Source organism: Anser cygnoides, chromosome 2 (assembly GCF_040182565.1).
Source record: "Anser cygnoides isolate HZ-2024a breed goose chromosome 2, Taihu_goose_T2T_genome, whole genome shotgun sequence".
Taxonomy (NCBI): Eukaryota; Metazoa; Chordata; class Aves; order Anseriformes; family Anatidae; genus Anser; species Anser cygnoides.
This window is the reverse complement of record NC_089874.1, coordinates 101,531,548-101,549,976: the sequence shown is the minus strand read 5'-3', so window position 1 is coordinate 101,549,976 and position 18,429 is coordinate 101,531,548. Positions and strand designations below refer to the sequence as shown.

At 39.7% G+C, this 18,429-nt stretch overlaps 1 protein-coding gene across 4 annotated transcripts in view; it reads left to right on the top strand.

Annotated features, from left to right (window-relative positions):
* The window catches only part of ZNF407 (zinc finger protein 407), a 338,196-nt gene extending 321,103 nt beyond the window's left edge, over positions 1-17,093 (top strand). For all 4 annotated transcript variants that reach the window (XM_066992723.1, XM_066992722.1, XM_066992725.1 and 1 more), the window contains one exon: positions 14,586-17,093. In XM_066992723.1, coding sequence (XP_066848824.1) covers positions 14,586-15,943 — 1,358 coding nt within the window. In that variant the 3' untranslated portion in view covers positions 15,944-17,093. The remainder of the gene's footprint in view (positions 1-14,585) is intronic.
* The last annotated feature ends 1,336 nt before the right edge of the window (positions 17,094-18,429 follow it).

Sequence of the window (18,429 nt, the reverse complement as noted above, 5' to 3'; positions counted from 1 at the left end):
TTAAAATACTTAATATTGGTAGATTAACAAAAAGGAAAAGAAAAACAAAAATTGTGATTTTGAGTAAGAGCTAGTGCAATTGCCCATCCTTTTTTTGTTGTCTGTTAGCTACAATATCTCCAAGCCTCTTTGCAGCTGTTATTTAAGTAAAACTTGATGTTACATTTCCTTTTATTACAAGTGCTATTTATACACAAATTGGAGCAGATCATGATGCAGCAAAGAACTTTTTATACTGCATACGTTGTGCAGCAAAATAGTGCGTTATCAGCATTACACGCTTCAGTGAGGAATGTTTTGCTGTTTTAAATCTGATCATTATGAGAAGAATTTAGTGTCTAGATACAAAGATTTTACTGGAAAGTTTTGAGCTAGGCTGTTGTCATCTAACTGAAAATGGAAACTTGTTCATGATAATTGGACGATGGGGATTAATGGAAAAACCAGACTGTATATACTGTTTAGATGCAACTTCAGAGATCTACTTCATCAGCTAGAAGAGGGTTGCACTCATTTTTGCTGGCTTGCTGTGGGACAATACCAGAAATAATTGGCAATCCATTGCCATACTGCACTTAAACCCCTTGTCTACAAACATGATGCAAAGTGAAGGTGGTTGAGGTTTCATAAAAATGAAGCACATGGTGTGACAGACCCATCTGTGCCAGCTTTATAAAACAAAAGTGCCCAATTTTATCATCATTGCCTTTTGTTCTGCACAATGCTGTTCGTGCAGTGGTTTTATGAATGCTTGCCGGCAGAGTCTGTAAGCCTCGATTTATCTAACTGCATCCTCTCCTGTGCTGTCTGCTCTCAATTGCACTGCTAGCTTCCCTGCCCCCATAGTTTCCTTCCCTTATCCGGCCCTTCTCCCCGAACAAATCCGAGTTAGAACCTCCTAGCAATTTTCCAAGGTTCTGGGCTCAAAGACTAAAGTAATTTGTTTTTGAATTGCAGATCAAACATAAACTGCAAAGAAGCATTTAATCAGTTAGGAGAAGCAAGGGTATGGCTTGTTTAAGTCCCAGAATCCATAAACCTGTAATGATTTTATTATATTGGTGTCAGTTTTCATTATTTTCATGAATGGGTATTCCCTGCTTAATGCACAATATTTGCATCTGATGAACCAACGAGTTTAAACACGGTTTGTTTTAATGCTTTGTGAATTTGCATTCAAATTCATCAGGAGTAATTCTATTTGAAATCACACTGGGCTAAACACAGTGGTTGTAAATCCATTTGAATTGAGATGCCAGAATCAGCCCATTAATCTACAAATCTACAATATAATTTTTGTGTGGTTGGTGGGCTTTTGTTCTGTTTTTTTTTTGTTTGTTTTTTTTTTTTTTCATGACGAGGCAGAGGGGATACCAAGCGCTGGTGTGGGAGGGAAGGTGCTCAGGGAGGTTGTGATAAATTGACCAAGAGGGAGTATATCTTTGTTATGGAAACAGTCCCATGAAAGGAACGTATGAAAGGCCAGAGACCAGGCTTTGAGCGTGTCTGTCACTGCCACTGCCACTTGAGGTAGTTGCACGAGGAGAAAGTCTCTCAGACACGCGGGTTTTGTAATATTGAGGACGATAGAGGCTGTCAGCACCTTCCCAGAGCATCAAAGGTCCCCCAGAACTCATAGCAGGGCTCTGGCCTGCATTTACTGTTTACGTCCGTGTGGTGAACACTGCCAGCATGGGTTTCTCTGTGGTCTCTTGTTAAAAATGGAATGAAAAATACAGCAAGGTTCACCTCCAACAGAAACAGGGTTATTTTGGAAGGTGTGCAGGGGGCTGTGTTACGGCAAACAGTGCTTCATTTCTGGATGGCTGCAGAAGAAATGCGCGCCTCTTTCAGCATTTAGAGAGTGGTTTTAACTTCTGTGTTCTTAAATGGACCAATCTGTCTGGAATTAGGATGTCTGTATAAGCTGGTAGTTACCAGATTTGAAGGTGGGCCTATCGTTGTCTGAGAGTGCAAAGACATCTGTATCAGAGAGTACTCTGTGAAAAGAAAGGCTTATGAACAACATTTTCCACACTATACATACTTCTTAAGTGTAGCAATATTTTTTTAAATGCAAATTATTTTAAAAACTACAAAAATGTATTGTTAACTTACTTAATTTACCTTAGCCTTTTAAAGGGAATATCTTCATTTATTTGAATAGGTGAACATTCAAATGGGATCCAGCAGGTACATTGAAACATGTTCACACAATCATTTTGCAAAGGTAGATTCAGGTTATTTCAGCCAGAGAGAGATATATTTGGCTGTGGACAAAAGTGATTTTTAGCTAACTTTGTGACGGCCTTCCTCTGAGGACAAGCAGTGCTGATTTGGCCTTTTTAAAGCAGAAATTAAAGTCTAAGACCCTGCTTTGAATATGTCATAGACTGGGGCTAACCAAGAGCCCAACTCAGAAAAAGCATTTAAGCCTATGCTTGGCATTAGCTATGTGCTTAATTCCCAAAAGCCTAACTATGGGCCCTTTCTTATGCACTTGCAAGAATCGTGATGATCAGGAAGTCTACCATCTGACATCTGTGAAATGAGCTGGTAGACTGAGTCTTTTTCATAATGAACCAGTTTCCATCTCATAAAATTCTGTAATTGCAGATGGTATCGGTGGACACCTATGACAATCTCAGCAGAGATTGCAGCACGGCATTCCTCATTATAGGATACATGGACACTGAACTCCTCTCTGCTCACGAACATGGGGTTGATTCATTGACAGGGCATTATCAGGAAAATTGCGGTGATGTGACTAGTGCTTCACTGTGGGTAAATGGAGTACCTCAACTCTGGGAGTTGACAATAGGCTCTTCTAAGAAATTATAATGCCGTGATTAAGACATAAAGCTGGGCCTCAATACACCTGGGAATTCTTCTGTGACCCTGGCAACACACTTTTTGCTGCTTTTCACTTCTCTGCCTGCAAAAGTTAGAACAATGCTTTCTTATTTTATGGCGTTAAAGTGATAAATATACTACTGTTGTGAGCAATTCAGAAGATACAGTTAGGGAGGCACATGGCTAGATAAATGCCATTAGATTTTAAATGCATTCTGTTTGGTTTTGCATTTGCATGTGCTTGTACTTAGCACTAGTAGAAAGCAGGCCAATTTTATTTTGCTTCCTAATTCTGCATTGAGGAAATTAGCTTTAGGTACACAGATCCAAAAATCGGGCATAAAATTCACTCTGTTGTGAAAGAGACCCTAAAAAATAACACATGGAAGAGAAAATACTTTAATTTTGGAGTTCTTTTAGCTTGTTCTTCTAGACACTGGTATTGATTTCATTTGTCTACATTTTAATACGCGTATTTTCTTATTACAAAGAAAATAATATCATCCAGAGAGCTTCAGAGTCTTTTTATTTTAGTAGAAGCACCCGAGTAGTGTTTTAAGGATACTGGGAGACACACTGAAAGAAATGGTGAACCTCAAGAGGTTTTGGACCACTAGAATGGATAGTGGAAGAGGTGGCTATGAAATCCCCAAGTAAGCCCTACCTGGGACTCCCAGCAGCTGTTTCAACCTGTGATGCCACGGGCTGCTCAGAAGCTCTTTAATCTGCACATCTTTGAAATGACAGACCACAATGCATCCTCCTGTGCGTTTTGTCTGCTATGTGCCAGAAGTTAGGAAACTGTTTGTTCACTAAACTATGGAAGCTGAAAAAAAGAGCAAGAAGTAATACTAAAAAGAAGTAGCTGAAATAAGAACCCTTTAACATAAGTGTCAGCAGGAGCTGTTAGTTTCTCAGTGTTTTTGAAAATCGCATCTTCCACGTATCTGGCTTTAGGCTTCTTTAGGCTTCTGATGTTGTTGGTTTTTTTAATATTTTATTTTATTTTTGGGAGTGGGAGGGTGTTATCTGGTCTCTGTCTTGTCATATATCACAAGCTTTACCACTTTTCACAGAAATTATCATGCCTTCCTCTGAAATTTTGTCTATGGCACTCAAAAATTTGAACTGTTCCAGTAATAGCAATAGTGCTTGGGGTCCACTTATGTTACCACTAACAATGCTGTAGCAGTTCTGTGTAACAGCAGAGTAAGAAGTGCATCCACTGCACTGTGCAACATGCTATAGATAAACATACTAGGAACCATTGTGTTTGCATCATTTAAATAACATGTTTTTAAACATTATTTGGCATCAGTTGTAGACAGATACGTAAAATAAATCTTCGAGCAAGTACTATCAAAAGTAACAGCTAAGTGGAATTTAAAATGTATTACAAAAATGTGATCACTAATAAGTTTTTAGACATTCCCTCTTCTGGTCTAAACTGGGCCTCAGGAGCTAAAAAATAAGAAGAGCTAATGAAATGACCTGACAGAATGGGAGGGTTTGTTTACTAGTCCGTATTTGAGTAGGATTCATGCTCCATGTGATTGACAGTCATTGCAAATTCTTTGGCTTTTTAAGACTCAAGGCGCCGCAGTCTTGGGTGAACTTCAGTTCAGAACGGAGTTGTTTACAGAAGTTAACTAAGTAGTTACTGGAGGATCGCATGCCACGTTTCACTGGACTGTTGTGGGATGGTACGGGTTTGCAGTGCAAATGGCGATGACTCAGGTTAAAACCTATTCCAGCTCTTGTGGGAGCCTCGTTGCTCTGGCACCTGGAAAGGCTAGGTAGCTGAATTGGCTTCCATTGCTCACCATGTCCAAATTTCTTCCCACAGTGTGGCTTGAATGTTTTAGCATTTCATCAAAATCAGATTACGGTGATCCAAAAGGGACAAAAATTTTCCTTCCTCTTCAGCATTTGCATCAAAAAATTAGAGGTTGTTGTTGCCAGAATGTGTGCACTTAAAGCTTCAACATCTCCATGCAAGCCAGCCTTCTAATAACTTTTGTTTCTCTGTTTTGAATATTCCTTAGTCAGTGTCTCTCCCCTAGCGAAGCTGAGACATAATTCAGTTGTATCTGTACCAGAGCAATGTGCAGGAGACATGCTTTTGAACCTGCAATTAAAAATTGCTTTGGCCTGTTTTCTGTTCCTGCTTTATCTTTTCATAAACTCATGTCTAATTTGATGACCACTGTCATTCTTTAGATTTCTTCAGCATTGCAGTTCTCAAGGGACTTATCTCTCACTAAGTGTCATGTTTGCAGATTAACTTTCTCCACATGCACCAGTATGCAGCAGCACAAGTTGAATCTTTCATCATTATTTTTTTATTTATTTGTTACATCCTGTTGCTCTTTGTGATGTTTTTAACACTTCCTCACAACTTATTATTATCTGTGTATTCCACCCAAAAGCTGTTGACTTCTACCTCTGGCTAACCAACTGCTTGGGTAGCTTTATTGACAGTACAGCATGGAAGTGATTCAGATCTCACAAACACAACTTTGCAGCTGGGTGGAAGCACCTGGAGTAAGGAGCTTCTGAGCACTTGTACTGAGCCATGGTGCAGTGGTTTACTTTTCACGTCGCACGCAGCCATGGCACGCCGACATAGCAATTCCTGCGTCGGGAGTGTTCAGCAGTGGCTCTGAAAGCACCACCTTTGGTGTCTTCTGTCTTGTTTTATCTACGTACAGCCTAGTGCCTTCTAACGCTAGAAGTGGGAGACAGCTCGTTTAGGTACTACTGTATCAGTAGCACTGAAGATACATTTCTGTCAGTGGAAGGTCAATTATATGAACAGCTCTTCCTTTGAAGATATGCTGGAAACATGCTGCTTCCATCTTTCACCAGAGGTGAATCATGAAAAGAAGACTTTGTCACAAACTCGACCCTCGAAAGTGGTATAAAAGAGTTACCTGTCTCTCCAGCCTCTGCTTCCCATCCGACCCTCCAGGACCAGCATGTACCCCGCTTCACATTTCTTAAATAATCCTGTGGTTACTGCTAAGCCTGTGTGACACTCTGAAATATCAACATCTTTTCTGAGAATTAGGCATTATAAGCCTTGATGCTTCCCGTGCCTGAGGTGGAGTGATGGGGCCAGCAGAGGGGAAGGCCACCCTGGGAAGTAGCTGGACCACTTCTACCCAGCCCTGTTCCCTCCTTCTCAGAAGTAATGGGACACAGTGCACTGACACAGACCTTTGGGGTGGGAAATCAGATGGCAAAAGCTCTGCAACCACCTGCATAATTAATTCAGCTTTGTCTTATGCCAGGTACCAGTTTGGGAACAGCTGTGGTTGATCCTATGTTAGGGTTACACGTGTGAGGCTGAAGCACCTCATCTTTTTCTTTCAAAGCAGAGGGTGGCATGACCTACGGCTTTCAGACAACCATCTAAAGCTCCTCTCTAGCTTCAGATCCATTGCAAAAATGTATAAATACTATTAGCCACTGATACTGCATTTGGTGCTATAAAAGCAAAGAAATAGGTCTTTCTCCATTGAACTTACGTGTAAGTTAAAGCCCCCAACCTTCTTTACCTTGTTTTCTTCTGAAACCGGTTGTAATGCTTGCTCACTGTGCCAACCACTACCATTTGAACAGATGCATGTCACTCCTCCAGTTGTCTTTCCTAAATTCCCAGCAAACGAGAGACAAAAATGAACATATCAGCTATATGTCAGTGTCCAGATAAAAAGCTGCAGAGTTAAGTTATGAAGCTCACCCTTGTTCACGAAATTAACTGATCTCATATTGGCCCAGCAGAGCTTCTTCTCTCTGACAGATTATTACTTCTAATCATATGAATCAGTGCTCATTCCGGTGTGATTTTGATGAAGTCCATAAAAGACAGCACGCTCATCTCCTCCGATGCTTTGAATATTGAAATAGAACATTTTTTTTCTGGTAATTCTTCTGCATTAATTGCTTCTACTTATTCAATGAGTGTTAGCTTTTGTTATAACCCATCCCATAGACTCCTGACACCTTGCCTGCTGAGAAGTCCTGTCCTTGAAGGTACTATAGTGCACAATGATCAGAACTTATTGCTGATGTTTTGCTAGCATTTACTAGCAACATCTTGGCAGAGGGTGACCTCTAGTACTGTCTCTAAACATTTTCAATTTACAGACTCAAGAATTTTTGCTGTCTTTGCCTCTCATTCTTTTGAAGAGGTCAGCCCTTTACGAATTTGCCACAAGAAAGAAGTTCAAAATGCCCTATACACTTAAGCAGCTTAATAGGAATATAGCTACAATGAACACACAACATACAATTCATTTTAATATTTATAGAAGAAATTCACATTGTTTTAAGTGTACGCGAGCAGCTGCTGTCATTTGGCTATGAGCAGATGTTAGACCTCCGAAAGCTTCGCTGATAATTAAAATACTAACAGTTAGTGTTTTACCCCAGCTGCAGGTTCTGTTTACTGTAAATTTGATTTTAATGGTGCCTCTGTGCAGTTATTGAATAGAGGTTTGTTTTCTGCTATACATACAAAAGTGTCTACAATGAAGACAAATGGTTATTTCCCGTAATTTACCCTGGAAAGATATGAACATACACTGTAACGTAGTTGAATTTATAAATGAAATGCAGAGATGACTATCGCAGAGCAAATGGTAGTTTCTGTTATCTTAACTAACAAAAATAACCAAGAAAACTTACTAGTTCTAGTTATTCGCAAACATTCTGCCTAAAAGCTGCCGTGCTTTTCAAATGGGTTGAGACATGCCCTTGAGCAAAGAACAGGTGCTCCTTTTTACTGAATGGGTGCATAAATCAGAATAAATAAATAAATGAAATCACGATACTCAGATTTGATTGGTATACAGAAGAATATAATTTCTGCTTGATCATTTCATAACATGATTTTTTTTTTAATTTTTGGTGTCCCTTACAAGTGTCTGTTCTCTTTAGTGCATGTATGTACATCAAACGTTGGGAAAGGCTAGCCAATTTCAGAATTGTTAATCCCAAGGGCCTGATTATGCAAACACAATGCATAATGCAAGCTACCATGTTTAGTCCCTTTGAGACTATTGAGGCTAACTATGGCAGTAAGCAGTACTCTTGATAAATAAATGTTTATGAGACCAGGATCTAAATGTATATATTCTTGAAAAACAGAAACTCTTGCTGAGATAATAATGACAAAAAGTACCTTGGGCTTTTTTTTTTTTTTTTAGCAAAATAGTTACTGTCTGAGTTAGGACCCATTTCAGAAATCCCGATAATTTGTCTTATGATCAGAGCTTGTGGTTTGTTTGTTTGTTTTCTGATTTTCTCATATTAGCATTCCTATTATTTTTCATGTGATCTGATATGCTCTGATGGTCCAGGAAACAGAATTCTGCAGTCTGACCGAGCACAACCGGTTTCTCTTGCATTCTGGATTCTGGTTTAGAAGTGCTAAAAAGCACTGCAGTTACGCTGCAGGAGTTAAAGCAGAAAAAGTACATCCGTGTAGCATCAATGTCAGTTGTTCCCAAACTGAGGGCCTTTGAAGCCGGTGTGCAAAGAAATGTCCAGGCTGGCTACCCTCATCTCCAGCTGCTAAATTGCTTTGGAAAAGCTAGCTAAAGTACTCCAAATACATTCCTAATGCTACTTGTCCATACTGGTAATTGCTGTATATGCCTCAGTGAGGCTTTTGCTCCCAGGCAGGACTTGAGAAGATAAAGCCTGTATGGTGGCAAGTGTGTAAAGAGGAAAGGTAGTCTACAAGATAGTCTGGCACTGTGCGCATTGGGCAGTTGTAAAATCTATGCATTAACACCTTACCTGTTTACCGTGGTCAGTGGCAGTTTCAGTACATACATTTTTTATTTGCGTAGCTTCTGTAACGCTAGGCTTTATGGAGTTCATTTTTGACCTTAAGCGCAAGAAAAGAGAAGCTGAAATTTTTCACAGAGAAGGTCTTTTCCCAAAGGTTAATTGGACATTGGAAGGAAACCAAACCAAACCAAAGCAAACCAAACCTAAACACCGTAACTGAATGGCCCAGCTATTTATTTTGGTGGCTGTTTCTTGTTTTGCTTCTCTGTTGTTGCTGTTGACATAGTCCTGTAAGGTATGCAATGTCAAAATAACAAGCAGAAAATTTCAGTTTGGTTATCAGAAGAAAAAAAATCCAAAATTATTTCCTTTTACATTTTAAGAAAGCTAAATGGACATCTGCCACTTTGCTTAAGGTACCTGAAAGGTTAGCGCTTCATCCGTTATACAAGCAATTCTTAGAAGACCTTGAAGTTTCTAAACATGATGGAGGACAAAGGATAAAGCTAGAAGCAAAGGATGTTTTGAGTTTTAGCCTGAAACATGACATTTCTGGATTTTTAAGTATAGGATGAACTACTCACAGTATTTTGGAATTGGTTATGGTATTTAATTTTCTTTTTACAGTTAAAATATACTGAAAAGAAAAAACCCTTACTGCGTTGGTATCTCTCTCTTATTACCATTTACGTACCTTCTGTCAGTGGTGGAATTTTTTTATGTCTCTTAGGGAGCTGGTTAAGTTCCCTATAGGTATATCTATTTGTACTGCTTTACAAATATATGCTGCCTTTGTGGACATAATAGGTCTGACAGAGCCCTTTTGGCTTGCTGATTTATTTCACTTCTCAGTTTGACCCATCCTATTTTCTTCCTTCAGTAGAAGATATGAATGAGCCTTCACAACCTCTTTTATTTAGTAGCTTAACTAGCTGTTTTTGAAAATGCTGGCCCCTGTATTGCTTGTACATTAAAAAAAAAAAAAAAAACCTGAAAAAACACCTTAGAAAAGAAAAAGAATAGCTTTTACTATGGTTAAGGAAGAGATCTGAAAAATGTGGTTTATTATTATGGCCTCCAAAAATCAAGAAAATAGTCATGCTACAGTTCTTAGACTGCACTTAATTATTTAAAGATCGTTACAAAAAGGAAAAAAAAAAAGAATGAATGAATGAAAGAAAAAATGCAGAAATTTGGAGCTGGATCAGGGCCTAAATTATTCCTTTATGAACTTGGGTGGTGGGCTTTTACCATACCAGTCAAAATATTTTATTGTTACATAGACAAATAGACAATAACTTTTGAAATAAAGACATCAGTTGCTCATTCAAGTGATAGCCAATGTAAGTTGAATTTTCGATATCTTGTAGGAAGGTTGCATTTAGTTGAAAGAAAAGATGTTTCTTTGCGTTCACGTTGTTTAATATTCATTGCATTTTAATAGATACCAAATATTTGTATGTATCAGTAAATAATGTGCCTAATCACCAAAGTATGAAAAATGAACTGTTGCCAAATAGGGTGCTATAAATCAGGTCACCTGGAACTTTTGCAGGAAAGGCAAAATAGCTGTTTTAAGCATGCTGTGTAAATACAGATCATTTCCGTCATCCTAACAGATTATTTCATCTATGGCTTAGTGCTTTGTCCTAAAGGTGCTCCTTGTGAAGGATATCCTCAGCCCAGCCTCACCGTGCACAGCCACTGCTACAACTTTTGGGCAAGGTTCAAAATTCTGAAGAGGCGGCTGGTGGAGAGCAAAGTGGTGCTTTACATATAGTATTAGCAGAGACTTTCCTAACACATTACGCATTTCTTTCTGAGACAAGTCTCCTTAATGCCATCTTTATCTGCTACACGATGCATGAAATCTACTTTCTGTTTTAGAACTGCAGCTGACCCCCGACCCCTCGCGTGGCGCCACAATGTGACCTCTCTATTGTCATCAGCTTTCATTCTCTTGAAAATCCTATGAATTTTTATTACAAGTTTTTTTAAACCAAGCTGAGGCTTCAACAAATTACTTGACACAGATGAGATGAAGTTGTTGAAGTAGTGTTAGATAAGTTTTACAGCCAGCATGTGTGCTGCTGAACAGTACAAAGCCAGTGTCCTACAATGTCATACACCAGTAACTGCTGAGCCTACTATTGGATAAATACATCATTTTATGGAACATTGATTGTTCTATAAACCCAATGGAGTATTATGCTCTATGATCAAACCATTTAGATTGTGTGTAGAGCACAGAAAATGCCATATTCAGGATGGTACTAAAAGTGCCATTTGTGTATTTTATGGATGTCATTACGGGGGAAACTTCTCTCTGTAGGCCCTGTTTACTGCAAAATTTTTTAGTCTGTAATGACATTTTTCATTCACAACGTATGCCTTCAAGAGAGGGGGCCCTTGTTTTATTTGTTTCATTCGAGTTTACTGCACAAATCCTGTACGTTTTAATTAAATGTACGCTTAACAAAAGAATAAGGTATTTATTCTGTGGGGAACAAATGATGACAGTAACAAAAGAATAAAACAGACACACAAAAGGAAGTCAGGTACCGAGGAAAAGAGAGGGAAAAAGGTACTAAACCCTATTTGTAGTTTCCCAGAAGCACATTAAACATCAAAGCATTTCTTTTAGCCCTATTTTGGGAGTTTGTGGTCTCTGAGAATTAAAATAACCTGCGAATATGGATTTAATGTCTAAAAAATCCTGACATTTTCAAATAAAAAACTAACAGTCGCTCAGGACTCCAACTGATAAATAATGGTCCTGCTGAAATGACAGACTTCTTGGAAAGAAACCAATTCTGTGATCATTGCACCCCTAGATATGAAACACCTCTTTACAAATTGTCTGAATATGAGCTCTCATATCATTATATTTTGTCATTTTAATGCCTATTTGTGTATCTTCTTAATTTGCAGTGACATGCAATCAGCAACAAGTCCAGTTTTCCTAATATTAATGTGGGCTTGTATTGCAGCTTATGTTTGCCATGTCAGCCAACACTTACCCCTTCTCTTTGCCGGCTTTTAAGAGGGGGTGAGAGGCAAGCTGAATTTAGTAGGACAACATGATTTGTTGCTACATACAGTCCAATAATGTGACATGTTCCTTAAATACATAAAAATTCCTGCAAATGTTGTGTTGGATAGCAGTGCTCCATTATAGAAATGTGCTGTTTCAAAGTCAAAATAGCAGCTAAGCCTCAAAACATGTTGTTTTCTAAATATCTTCCCTACTTGGCTTTTCGCTGGTAAAACAAAAGAAAACCAGTAAAATCTGCAATTCATATTTACCATGAAAAATCACTAAAATTGAAGCTGATGTTCCCAGTAAATTCTTGGTCATAGTCCAGTAAAAATTTAAAGTTACAGTAGATTCACATTAGTTTAAATGACACTTGAACTTCTACATAGCTCAACATTAATTCATTATAGTTGAAATGGAAGAATCTTCAGTGGGTGAATCTTTTACAATCTGATTGAGGCTGTTACATTTTATAGGAGCCATTTTTCAAAGCAGTACTGACAGCACTCGAAGTTATTAAATTGCTGAATCAAAAGATGGACCTGCAATCGCATTTATGAACTGTGATGGAATAGCTGGGGTTGCACCGAGCTGAGGTTAAGATGTTGGTGTAGTTAAGCTTCATCACACCCCTTAGTGACAGCAGTATTTACCCATGTAGTTTACTTTAATGGTCAGGAAGTGGCTTAACTCACCTCTGGATTCAAATAGATTAAGTAAGCAGTCAGAATGGCATAATTATCAGCGCTGCGAGGGATTCACTGGATAGCTCTTCACCCAGGAGACTTCCTGTTCAATTGCACAGTAAAGGCCGGCGCAGCACAGATTCATGGGTACAGCAATTATTTTAGGAGATGAAAACAGGATGGATTTCCTTTTTCTTTCCCTTCCCCAGACCGGAGCTTCTCCTCGCTGCAGCGACGCTGTGTCCTGTACATAAATTATAATTATCTTAGGGGAAAGATGTCATGATTTTGATGCACGCATGTGAAAATTATGATCGCGGAGTTATTTTGATTTTGAAATCCTGTGGAAAATGCGTGATTTGTAGAGTTATTTTGATTTTGTGCCACATCACTGCCAGGCTCCTCTTTTATCATGTCAACAAAGCAAGATTCCTGAGAGAATTAATTACTTCTACTCTATTATAAAATGTGGAGGAGCTAAGATAATTGTCATTTTATGTTGATTTCCCCTTCCTATTTTTCTGCTCTTTGGGGGGTCTCGTGAATGTCAGTGCCTACAGAGAGAAGAGGAAAAGTGGGGATAAGAACCAGTCGTACCACAGTAAGCCTCCTCACAGCTTACGCCTGACAAAATGTACTTCAATTGTATGTGCCAGATACATCACGCAGCATCACTTGGAAACACTCTAATGGTTTAAATTGTTAATTTTCTTTTCCAAAGATAACCTGCCTCGCAAACTAAGATGGAGAAAGTTGTGTAACGTCAGCTGAGACTTCTGAAAGTGATTTGCAGCCTTTCAGCTTAACACGATTACCTGTGCTTCATAGCACAGTTCTCCACCAGAAGCTTTGTAATAGAAAAAATAACAGATAGATGGATAGATAAATGCCAGCAAGAGCCCAGTCTTTTAGGCACTGGTGTTACCTTGGAACATTAGCTTGATACTCACCTTAGCATATCAACTTGCTAGAGGCTGCAAGATGCCAAGTGCTCAGTCTCAGTGTAGCACGTCTCGTAAGTGTGAACTTACCTTCAAGCAGAGGAGTCTGTGGTTCTTAGAGCCCAGTGTAGTTCTCTGTGGGATCAGGGCCTGACAGTTACAGCGTGGGTGTGGACAGCCTCAGCATCAGGGGCCTCATCAGCCTTCCCAAGGCCCACCTGGCACCAAACGCTTGCCTTGATCTCGGTGTCTGGGTCCCACTTTCTTACCTGTGTGCGCCGGTTGTGGGCCTGCAGGGGCTGCAGTGGGGCTTGGGGATGGCACCATGACAAGGGGACAGCAAGTGCTGAGCTGTTCTGCCACGGGGCTGCTCACAGGGTGCAGTCAGTCATGTCTGCCTAAACTCCTGGAAGGCAAGAAGGGCGGCAGGGTAACCCCGAGGCCGTGTTTTGAGGGCGATGGGCTTGGCTTTGTGTGGCCTTGGGCATCGTTTGCTTTGCCGAAGCATCACAGCTAGTGTTGAGAATGGAGGAGGAAGCCTTCGCTGACCCAAAAGCAGACTGAGTGGCAAAATAAGCAGTTGCAACGTGGAGGTAAAGGCATTTTTATCTATTAATTGATTTCACGTAGAAGTAATTAAGAAGTGTAATTGAGGTTTCTCTGGGTGATAGTTGCATAAAATATCCTGCGTAGGGTGAGAGGACTGCCGAGCGTTTTCTCCAGGTAACTAGGCTAGTGAACCGAGCCAGTAAGGTGTGCTGGAGAAGATGCTGGGTGGAAAATAAAGGGGAAGACAACGGCATCAAGCTGACAGCATGGCAATTACCTCGCCAACAAAAGCAGGGTATTAAGAAGATCAGCCACAGTTTTTCACACCCAGATATGTTTAACGTAACATACGATCCTAAAATTCGTTGCCAAAGTACCCAAGTATCACCAATAGGATTTTCTATAAAAGATGTGTTAATGGCTTTTAACTGTATACTGTATTTATCTGGGCTTTTTTGTACAGCATATTTTAAAAAAACACATTTAAATTGTTAATAGGCTGCAGCATTGTTAAACTCAGCAATTACTTCAACCTGTAAATATGTTATTTGGAAAACATGCAAATTGTTTTTGTTCGCTTGCTCATTTTATCTGTGTTTTCTGCCAGTGAAATCTAAAAATTGTCAACGAATTTTCTTCCATTTAAGCTACAATTTGTTAAAGTAATGAACCGATATTTTCCATGATACCGTGTTCACAGCATATTTTGTCTTGCAGGCATTGTATCCAAGTCCTATGAGTGCCGGCTGAAGGGGCAGGGAGCAACCTTTGTGGAAACTGCGAGTCCTTTTACTGCAGCAGCACTGGGAGAGGTTTCTCCAGTTAAAGAGAAGGCCTTTCGGGGCAGCAGAAGGCAGCCACAGTCACCTGAACAAGTTCAGCAAGTTATTATTATTCAAGGATACGACGGCGACTTTGCAATTGATGTCTCTGCGGAAGAAACGGCAGCAGCTACCCTTCAGACTCTAGCAATGGCTGGTCAGATGGCCAGGGTCGTCCATATTACAGAGGATGGGCAAGTCATAGCTACAAATCAAAACGGCTCACACGTGAGTAGTGTGGTTCCAGGGCAGATACTTACCGAGCAGCTAGCAGACGGAGCCACGCAGGTGGTAGTGGTTGAAGGTGCTGTAACAGGAGCCGAGATGGAGGAGGCCGTTCCTATAGATGCAGTTCCTGACTCCAGTAGTGCTGTACTGCAGCAGATAATGCAACAAGAAGTTTTAGATGCTTCTGAAGCTACAGTCCATCCCCAAGACTCCTCGTCAGCGTTAGATGCCTTGCTTTGTGCTGTAACGGAGCTGGGCGAAGTGGAAACCAAATCTGGACTCCTTGACAGAAGCAGGTCTAGTCACAAAGATTTCTTGCAAATGCCAAACCCAGAGGCGCCCAGTGTCCCCAGTGATGCAGGGGGACAAGAAATACAAATGTTCCACGAAGTTCAGGAGACTCAGGAAGATACCGAACCTATGGAAGTAGTGACGCAGGTCATGCACCCATCGGCTATAATTGCATCTCAGGAGAGAGCTCAGGCTGCCTTCAAGAAAATGGTCCAAGGAGTATTACATTTTGCTGTATGTGATACGGCTGCGGCCGACCAGCTGATGAAAGAAGGTGTCACTCAGGTCATTGTAAATGAGGAGGGGACTGTGCATATGGTAGCTGGAGAAGGCTCTCAGATAATTATGCAGGAAGCCGGTAGCCATGCGCTCAGTGTCCAGAGTGAACACATGGATTTAGTCGATTCAGATGGGGAAATATCACAGATTATCGTCACTGAAGAAATAGCTCAAGCCATGGTTCAGGGTTCTGATGGTGACTTCTCGGAAGGTGCAACCCACTACATTGTCACAGAATTGCCACCAGACATGCAGGATGAACCTGGTGTGTACTCGCACGCTGTGATAGAGACAGCTGGGTCTCAAGAGATTTTGCAGGCTGGTACTGCTATAGAAGCAAAAGCTGCATCCCCTGATAGAGCAGGAGAACAGTTAACAAGCATGGTCATTTATACGGAGGGTGGCTCACAAGTAGTTCAGGGCCAGGGAGATGAAAACGAAGTACAAGAAGCATGAAGAGCTTTATCTCATAGGCTTGATGCAGGTGATCAGATCCATGGAGGCACTGTATTCCTGGAACAACTTCTGTAAAACCTTCTCAATACAATATCCTCATAGGCAGGTAACAAATATGCACCCTGTGGGAGGTGAAGGTCAGCTACTAGGAGGAGTTCACTGAAAAGGATAGTACAATCTTGTTACAATAGCTCTGAGAATTATTATAGGGGATTATTTTAAAGCAAATGCGTTAGGACACAAAAGAGGATAAAAATATCCCCCTCCTCTCCTGTAGGTATTGTTCTGTTCACTGGTTTATTTTTTTTCAACTGTTGTTTTATCTCAGGGTAAATCCCTGCCTTCTTTTTTGCCTATCATAATCACAAGAGTAAAATACTTTCACTTACATGTATATTTTATAAACAGATAAATAAGCAAAAAATTACAAAAAGTGCATCATTACAATGACAAGGTGATCAGGTAAGCTTAGATACTGTAATTGGTGCCCTTCTTTATTTTAAAGAAGAACAGGTGACATTTTGCTTTCTAGAATCTTACTTTAAAATATCTGTGGTGAAACATATGTCATCAAATTAAGTGTTTTCTCCATCTGGAATCAAATTTTTTAATAGTAGCTTAGTCTTTCATGGTATTGCATAAGACTTTTCCTAGGGAAGAGTTGCTACATTTCAGAAAATTCTTGATTATACACATTCAGAAAAAATAACTTGATGCCTGTATCTTCCACTTAAATTTAGATGAGAGTCCTACATATGAAATGTGCTTTTTTTTTTTTTAAAAAAAAAAAATATTCTCACTGTCAGTGTTTTGCTTTTCTTATAAATAGTGCTTCATATAAATACCATTTTGCAGTTCATTTTGTGAGCGACTTTTGAAATGTTATGGGGGATTTTTGAAGAAAATTCTGACATTGACATTAACAAGTAGAAGAAAAAAAAAAAAGGTGACCTTGTATTTCTTGCTTAGTCCAGAATGTCAATTATTTAGTTGTGGATATACTGCAATTGTCCGATGCAAGTTCATGTTGAAGAGATTTGTTTCACAATACAACTGCTTTTGTTTCTTTTAAAAAAAATGTAAAGTATAAACTGGCAAGGTTTTTTTGTTTGTTTGTTTTTGTCTTTCAAATAAAATGTTAGCATTAAAATGAAGCATCATGATTTTTAATATTAAGCAATAAACAGAACTGGCATTCAGCAGGAGCAAACAAATGCTATCTGTTATGTCTGTGCATTTTCTCTTTTCCTTTCTCAAGCTAGCTAGCTAGATAAAGATAAAAGAATCTAATTTCTGAAGTGTGCCTCATGCATGCTTAATATAATTGTGTAAGTGTTTAGGGTATAAGCCGTGCTGACTCTAGAGATAACTGGGTTTCCTATCATGTTTAATATCTTAAAATTATCAACTGTGAGAAAGTTGGGGTGAGGCAAAACAATAGTTCCTTCTTGAAGGAACTGTTTAAAAATGTATTTTCTGATAGAGCTACTTAGAAAAGGTGCTTCATTCTGGGGCTATAAGAGCCTGCTGTCTTTTCATCTCTCTCTCTCTCTCTCTTCTCTCTTTTTTTTTTTTTAATTTTATTATTTTCCAGGAATTAAGGTTATGTCTTTGTCAGACCCCCAAAAAAGTAAATTTCAAGTTAGACATGGAGATTCATAATTAGCCGAGTTTGACTTGCTCATCTTTCTTAAAAGTGACAGGCTGTTCACTTACTCTTAAATACTGTCTTCAGCAAACAGTGACAGGATCAACTCCCGTTTGTTATCAGGAAAAAGGTGACCTTTACAAAATGATGGCCCTCTGCAAGACTCTCACAGATGTTCAAAAAACTGAATGTTTTTCAGTGGAAATATTTCTTCTTGATCATTCCTCCTGTTAACTGTAGCCCTGTGGTCTTGCAGCTTGGATGCTAATTCTTTGCTGTGCTTAGTCCTGTATGGCTAACCTTTCTGCTGCAGTACAGGGTGTTGACACTGACATGCTGCAGTTTACCATTTGTGATTTATTTAGGATAAATATGTCTCAGGTGGCATTTAATCCTTCATAAAACCAGTGTAGCCTGCAGTGTCAAACCAGCAATCACATTGTATGCACAATGAAAAGAGCAGACCTTTGCATAAAAAAAAACTGTGGTAGGTGTTCCTGTGCTTGGGAGTACTGGAAGGATTCACTAACCTGCCGTGTGCTGTAATTACCTGGAAGCTCAGGTTAACGATACTTCTCTCCGAGTGCAGCCTGATCAGGAGAGCTAATTTCTTTCTAGTGCTTTTTTTTTTTTTTTCCTTCCCTCCTTCTTCTTTTTAATGTGCACTTTGAAGTTAACTTATTAGTGCCCTACAAATGTAACATTAGAAATCAAGGATGACATTCATTCCTGTGCAGACAGGCTGCTTAAGGACTCCACGCGCCGTCTCAACCCCATGCTGAAATGCTGTCTGTGACGCGCCTGGAGCCGAGGTTACAGCAGATCTATCCCGAGGCTG